Source organism: Belonocnema kinseyi, chromosome 5 (assembly GCF_010883055.1).
Source record: "Belonocnema kinseyi isolate 2016_QV_RU_SX_M_011 chromosome 5, B_treatae_v1, whole genome shotgun sequence".
Classification (NCBI taxonomy): domain Eukaryota; kingdom Metazoa; phylum Arthropoda; class Insecta; order Hymenoptera; family Cynipidae; genus Belonocnema; species Belonocnema kinseyi.
Window position 1 is genome coordinate 55,286,685 of NC_046661.1, and position 7,421 is coordinate 55,294,105.

The window sequence follows — 7,421 nt, forward strand, 5'->3', positions numbered from 1 at the left end:
CTTATTCGAAAGGTACTTTCAAGAGGTGTTAATTTTTTTATTTTTTACTTAACATTTTTGCACAATAGCGAAAATTGAAAAAACTGCGAAAAAATTGCCCGGGAATGTTCTGTATTCATTAAAGCGATTGCAGACATAAAAAAAAGAAAACCCATGCATGCAAAAATATTCGGTGAGTTCCCCACAAAAAGGAAGATAGGATGAATTTTTTAACCCCCCTTATTTGAAGGCTATTTTCAAGAAGTGTTGAAAACTAATTTTTTAAACAATTTTCTATTTGCAGACATAAGCCAAAATTGCGAAAACCTGTACGAACACTCGTCCGGGCAAGAATAGACAGTGAGTTCTACCACAAACAATTTTCTCCATTTTGGCTGTTGTCGGCAAATAGAAAATTTAAAATACAAATTTTTTAACGCCTCTTGAAAATACCTTTCAAATATTGGTGGTTAACACATCAGCCCCTCTTCGTTTTGGGGTAGAACTCACCGTATATCCTCTTTAAGCCGAGTTTTCGTAAAGTTTTTCTCAATTTTGGCTATTGTCCGCAAATTAAGAAATTGAAGAAAGGAATTTAAACACCTCTTGAATGTGCCTTTCCAACAGGTGCATTTGAAAAAGTCACCCCAATTTTTTTGAGGTAGATCTCACCGTCTATCCTTGCCTGGACGAGTTTTCATGCAGTTTTTCTCAATTTTGGCTATTGTCCGCAAATTAGAACTTAAAAAAAATTTTAACGACTCTTGAAATTACCTTCCGAATAGGGGAGGGGGCGAGATTAAAAAACTTACCCCGTCTTCATTTTGGGCTAGAACTCACCGTATATGCTCTTCAAGACGAGTTTTCGTGCAGCTTTTCTCAATTCCGTTTATTTTCTGCAAATGGAAAATGGTTTTAACAATATTTTTCGACACTACTTGAAAGTAACTTTCGAATAGGAGGTGTTAAAAAGTCACTCTTTCTTCGTTTTGGGGTAGAACTTACTGTCTTTCATTAACCGGACGAGTTTTCCTGCCGTTCTTCTCAATTTTGGCTATTGTCCACAAATGGAAAATAACAAAAAAAAGTTAACAACCCTTAAAAGTATTTTTTAAATGAGAGGGGTTAAAAAAGTCACCCTCTCTTCCTTTCTGAGGGAACTCGCTGAATTCTTTGCAAGTATAGGTTTTCTAGTTTTTCATCGTTGCAGTCGCTTTAGTTAACACAGAGACAGTTTCTGGGCATTTTTTTCTGACAATAATAAGACGAAAATGAGAAAAAAATAAAATTCGCCATATGACGTTTTAAACTTCAGTCTAATAAAATATTAATTTGTTTTTCTAGAATAATCTTAAAATATTTAAATATATACTGCAGAAATGAGCCATCTTCGATCTATTTAATATTTTGAATTTTCCTATCATCTGCTAGTTTAAAATAATTTAATAGATTTTTAATAATTTATAATCATTCTTAGTTAGTACTTATAGAAAATGCTATTTTTGACCCAAATAGTTGGGTCCGCCATTTCAGAAATTTTGGAAAATTTAATTTTTTCAAAGTTAATATATTTAAGGCTTTATATACAAATTATCCTACTGTATGGAGGATTGATAAGAATTTTTTTTTTTGTTTCTTAATTTAAATGTTTTTGCACGATTTTTCCTGTGGTAATCTGATGGAAATCTTGAAGTGCCTAAGGCGATGGGTAAATATTTCTCTGTGCTACTTTTTCTCAGTGCAAAAATCAATTAAAGTCATGTCAAATTGGATTAAGAAAAAAGAGTATTATCATACCACGATACTAAAAAAGCTTGATAGTATATGCTATTTTATTTAATGTTGTTATTCATTTAGCTCTAAAAATGGAAAACTCGTTATACCTTATTCGAGAATGCGAAAAGTGCGAAGGTCAGGATTCTTGGCAGTTCGATTATTATAGTAGTAAGAGAGCGCTTACAGGTTATGATCTGCGAGAATCGACTGCATGTGGGCTCGAATAATAAGTGGCTGGCTTAACGAATGTCACTTTCGCATGATGCCGGCCCATACATAAAAGGGGGTCGGCACTTCGCGGGCACGCCACACTCAGCCAGACAATAAATGACATTGGGACGTAGCATAAAGATATCCATTGACTTAAATATGAATTGTAATAAATAATAAATTCCATGCAAGTAATATAAAACAAAAGAGTTCTTTCGGCCGCTGTATAAAATTGATAGTCTATTTTTTTGCAATCTACTTGCAATCAGGAAAATATAATTAAAACACAAATCGAAAAATAGCTATCAGAGATACAAGAATTCACTGCCATAATAATTATTCTATAGTATAGCGCAAGGTAACAGAAATTCCTTGGGTGACCCAAATTTTTTACACTTATTTAATTTAAGTTTTAGCTAAAGACATAAGAAGGACAACTGCGGATATAAGGAGCAAATACGAAATTTCACCGGATGTGCAAAAAAAGTTTCCTGCAAAGGAACCCTGCATTGATTATGTTAAATCAATAGAAAAACAATTTTCTGTGTTTTAGGGGAAAAATGGTCTTCATCCAGTTTTCTTTATCATTAATTTTCAAGCTGCGTATTTATCCAATATTTTTAATCTTTCAGGGAGGTGCAAACGTATTTCTAAATCAAATTTATGAGTCTGAGTGTCTTCCATTCAATTTTCAGTAACAAATATTTGTTTTTTCGAATAGTCATTCTTTAATTAGCTCAGAATAAAAATCTAGCATGCTGCATATTAACATTATTCAATTTCAACTTCAATTTGTGTAGATTTTATCGATTGGAATTTTAAACCGTTCAATTTCTAATATTTGAAAGTATTCAATGAGAACATTTTGAATAAAAAATCTTTAACTATTGCTTTTAAACTTGTAAAAAAAACAGTGTAAGTTTGGTTGGTTGACTAGGTTCATTCTATCGTCTATTTCGGAAAGCTTTAAAATTAGAAATACAAGTTTTGAAAAATTTTCAAAATTTCATATTTTAATTATATTTGAAATAATAAAATTTGGATGGATTACACAAAACAAAAAATTAGGTTTTAATTATTAATTCCAAAATTATTTAAGTTTTCAAATTTTAACGTTTTGAATAAAAACTTTTTGGATTTTATATTATTTAACCTTTTTAAATATTCAATTTTTAACTCTTAAACTTAAATTAAACTATCAATGGTGTCATTCAAATTTGTAAATTTTCAATTGAAAAATTTGCAGTATTAGAAATTATTGAATTTGGAATGTTAATGTATGAGCAGCTTACTTAACTTTGTTATGACAAACGTTATAAAATATTGTTAACATTTGTGTACATAAAGAACCGTATTCTTGTAATATCAAACATTTACATTTATTCAACTTATACTATATACAGATGTTTCTAATCGAAATTAAAATAATGAATAAATAATTTAAGAGAAATGGAAAAGATTTTTAAAATATTGTTCGATAATGTTTCTTAAAGTGGACGTACGTTTTTAATCAAATAATCTGAAATAAATAAAATTAGCCCATATAAAACAGCACGATATTACAAAGTTTTGCATCCATCTGATTCAGGCGGACACCACGCCATTTTTAAAACTGTTGCTAGTTCTGCTTCGCAGTTTTTCAAAAGATCAAAAGCACAATTATCAAAATCTTCATGTTTGCTGCAAAAGAAAGAAAATAGTCTAGTAACACTGACGAGATTAAACTTTTCGAATAACTTCCCGAGTCGAGATTTAGACCATACTTTGAAGTTGAAGCTCCTTATTAGAACATGTTTTGAAGCTATTGAAACTTAAAGCTCCTGCTTTAAACTTTTAACCCATAGAGAACGAAACATTTGAGCCTACTTTGACTCCACTTCAATCTCTATTTTTTGGAGAATAAGAACAACCAAATACATGAAAAATAATTGACTACTTATCTAGAATTTTGGGGCGACGAGAAAATTGGTTATAAAACAAGTACTGTCATTGTTAATATAAACTTAATAAAGAGTTAAAAAGATATTGTTATTGAAATCGACAAGTTTGACATTGCATTCTTTTAAGTAATAAATAATACAGAATCAAATTTATATGTTTGGCCTCAATTTATTTTGAAGTGTATAACATAGAATTCTTCTAAAAAAGCAGAACAAATTTATGTTTAACTCTTCAAAAATTGTTTCAAATATTTAACGATACAGAAAGTTAAAAAAAGAAATTCAAATAATTATTCCGAATTGAAAAAGATTTTGGACCTAAAAGTATTGGAAAAGAGCTAATGATTTTTGAAGAAGACATCCTAACAGATTCCGTTACCCAGGGGGAAATTTACCACCGACACAGTACCCCGCCAGTACCGACAGTCGGAGTTCGGTACTGGCGCAGTACTGTTAGAATACTGACAGGACTACTGGATTCATACTGGTAAAACCCCTAATGATAACATTGTTCTGTACTGACTTGCAGTATTTAGCCAGTACTAGACTAGTAATTACATTTGGTACTGATCCGGTACCCTCTGTTAGCACTGACCCAATACTAGCTCAACCAATACTGCAAGCTCGGTGAGGTACTGACCTGTAGTACTGGGCCAGCACTGAAGTTCACCACCGGGCCACTACTACAGATTAGTACGGGGAAGGTACTGGTCAGGCTCCAAGTGATAACGAAAGTATCCCAGGTAGAAATACACCATCGGCACAGTAGTGGCCCAGTACCGCCTGTCGGAGTTCCAGTATGGGCTGACTGTACTGGGCCAGTACTATTCCAGCACTGGCTTGTAATGCTTAGCGGTAATGGCCTGTCAGTACTAGGAGAGTACTGGAAAACCGCTGGCGTACAAATAAAATTTCTAACGCTACGGGGTTTCGAACGTAAATCTATATACCTAAATATATTGCCTAGCAGTCGGGAGTGATAACCACTGCGCTAAACCGACAAGTTGAAACTCTATGAAAAAGCCATCCTAATACGCTACAGTTCAGAAAAGTTCAAACCACAATTTTTCAACTCTTTTTTATCATAATACGACATCGAATAGGTATAAAATGTAATTTTTTCTGAACATTAAACATTTTTCGTGAAGGTGGAAATTAGAATATTTTCCTTAAAAAAAGTAATAGAAAAAAAATGCTTTCACCTCAATCGTATAGTCTATTACTCCACATTTCAAAACACCCTGAAAACATTTTTAGACGTGTTTTTTTAAAAATCTATTTTTGTACAACTGACATAGTACCGCCCTGGTCCTGCAGCCAACGTTCTGCCAGTACTGGGCGAACCATCGGCTGTCTGTACTGGTGGGAAGTACTGGGTCAGTACTACGCCGGTGGTGAACTCCGGCACACTGCCGACGATTCTACCTGGGATGTACTAACTTTTAGTACCGGGCCAGAGACCAGTATGATGCCAACCGTTGGTTGAACTCTTGTGTCAGTATTTGATCAGTAATACGTATCAGTGCCGCGCCAGTAGTATACCAGTATGACGCCAACTGTTGGTGGAACTCCTGTGTCGGTATTTCATCGGTGGTGACGGTCAGTACTGGGTCAGTTGTAAACTAGTATGGCGCCAATCGTTACCGGAATACTCGCGTCAGTATTCTACCAGTAATGACAGTCAGTACTAAGCCAGTCGTAAACCAGTAATATGCCGATGGTTGGCACAGTACTAACAGCCAGTGCTGGTATTTATTCTGTTTTACAATTGGCACGGTACTACACCGGTCGTGAACTCTAGCAAATATCCGACTTTTCCCCCTGGGTAGTTGAATCGGTCGAGGCGTCTGGTAAATACTCAGTGCATGCATGCGACCTCGGTTTCATTTATTAGTACTTGCAGATTTTTTAGTGCACTATACTTTCGCATCATAATAAAAAAATTCTGCGAATAATATATCTGTGAAATAATTGTGAATATCCTTGATATTTACATCACAGATATTATTTTTTCTGATAAATAACATACTTTAATATTATTTACCCATATTGGTATGAGATTATAGAGAACCTGCTTTGATGCCACAAGTCCTACGTGCAGTAGTTTTAAGCTTAAAAGAGGGTATAATTTGTTTTGAATGCAGATCCTACTTCGACGCTAAACGTGGAAAAACGACCGATTTCGGACACTTTTAGCGATAACGTAGGGTCTAAATTACATTGACATCGCTGCTTATTTAGAGCATACTTCATTGCTTCTATCGCCTACTAAGGTAGGAGTTACGGTTTCAAAGTAGGGCCTAAATTTCGGCTCGGGTTTCTTTTTCATTGGGATACCTTTGCCTAAGGAGGTTAGAAAACAATTTGGCAATGCATTTTTCTTTAATCTGCTTAAAACATAACTTTGATAACAAAGTATATCCTCAGTTAATAAAAAGTTAATGATTTGTACAGTTTTACTTACTAGCAAGATTCAAAAGGCGAATGAATGTCTACCATCAGTGCATCAAATAACAAACTATTACCTCGCATTGGAAAAAAAACTTTTGAGCAGTCCGCAGACTTAGGATTTTCCAGGTATTCTCCATCTAGGTTTATTTTACCAGCTATGAAAGAAAAAATAGGTATAGTCTATCATCTGTAAATTATTATAAATTAAATTTGTACTATATATACGAAGCTACTGTTAGTGGATTCAGTGGATTGTTATTATTTTGCGAAAAGACTTTCTGTGCATTTGATAAACAATAGTCTTAGGACACACGGTTAAACCCAATTAAGAGAAGAAAACTTTTTCGGCACATTACCTTGGTCCATAATCACTTCTGTTCACGGTATGATTTATTTGTTTGCATATTTACCTAAAAATATATTTTTGGAAATTTGACGCAAAATCAAAACCATCACTCTCATAACGTGCTCCTCATTTAAGCGTTCTTTATCGTCGAAACACTTTTCCAACGAATGAATCAAGTTTCCCAATTTGAATATTAAATTTGTGGCCAGCATGATGCTGTCAATTTGTTTGTGGGTTTTATTTATTGGACTGATTAAAAATTCCTCGAGTTTGTTAACTGCTGCACTGTAAACAGTGTAATTTCTACCAACATACTTCCAAGCGTTTGCATCTATAAGATTTGAACATTTGTCGGTGACAGTGTCCAATGTTGTATTTAGAAACTTTTCCACATTGTCTGATATCGTAACAGTTTCCCTTTCATAATAATCAGATGTGTTGTTAAGTAGTTCTGCATAGGATTAAAATGGAATTAATATTTAATTTAATGCCATAAATTATTGGATGCCTTGAATTTAATATTGTGTCCATATTTTAAGTTAATGTATATATGAATAATATAATTCATGAATTATATGATAATGATTAGTAGTCATTATTACAGTAAAAATAACTAATAAAAGAGCAATAAAGTATAATATATTTTTTACCTAGTATTTTAGCATACTTGTATCTAATTGGAGAAACCCTTGGACTGGAAACGTCTTTCAGATGTCCTG

At 33.4% G+C, this 7,421-nt stretch overlaps 1 protein-coding gene across 1 annotated transcript in view; it reads right to left on the reverse strand.

Moving 5' to 3' along the window:
- Nucleotides 1-3,362: 3,362 nt before the first annotated feature.
- Nucleotides 3,363-7,421, reverse strand: part of LOC117173244 — a 4,692-nt gene continuing 633 nt past the window's right edge. The window contains exons 3-6 of the mRNA XM_033361710.1: nt 7,353-7,418; nt 6,767-7,153; nt 6,370-6,511; nt 3,363-3,645 (exon numbers count right to left, since the gene is read on the reverse strand). Of these exons, the coding sequence (XP_033217601.1) occupies nt 3,525-3,645; nt 6,370-6,511; nt 6,767-7,153; nt 7,353-7,418 (716 nt within the window). The 3' untranslated portion in view covers nt 3,363-3,524. The remainder of the gene's footprint in view (nt 3,646-6,369; nt 6,512-6,766; nt 7,154-7,352; nt 7,419-7,421) is intronic.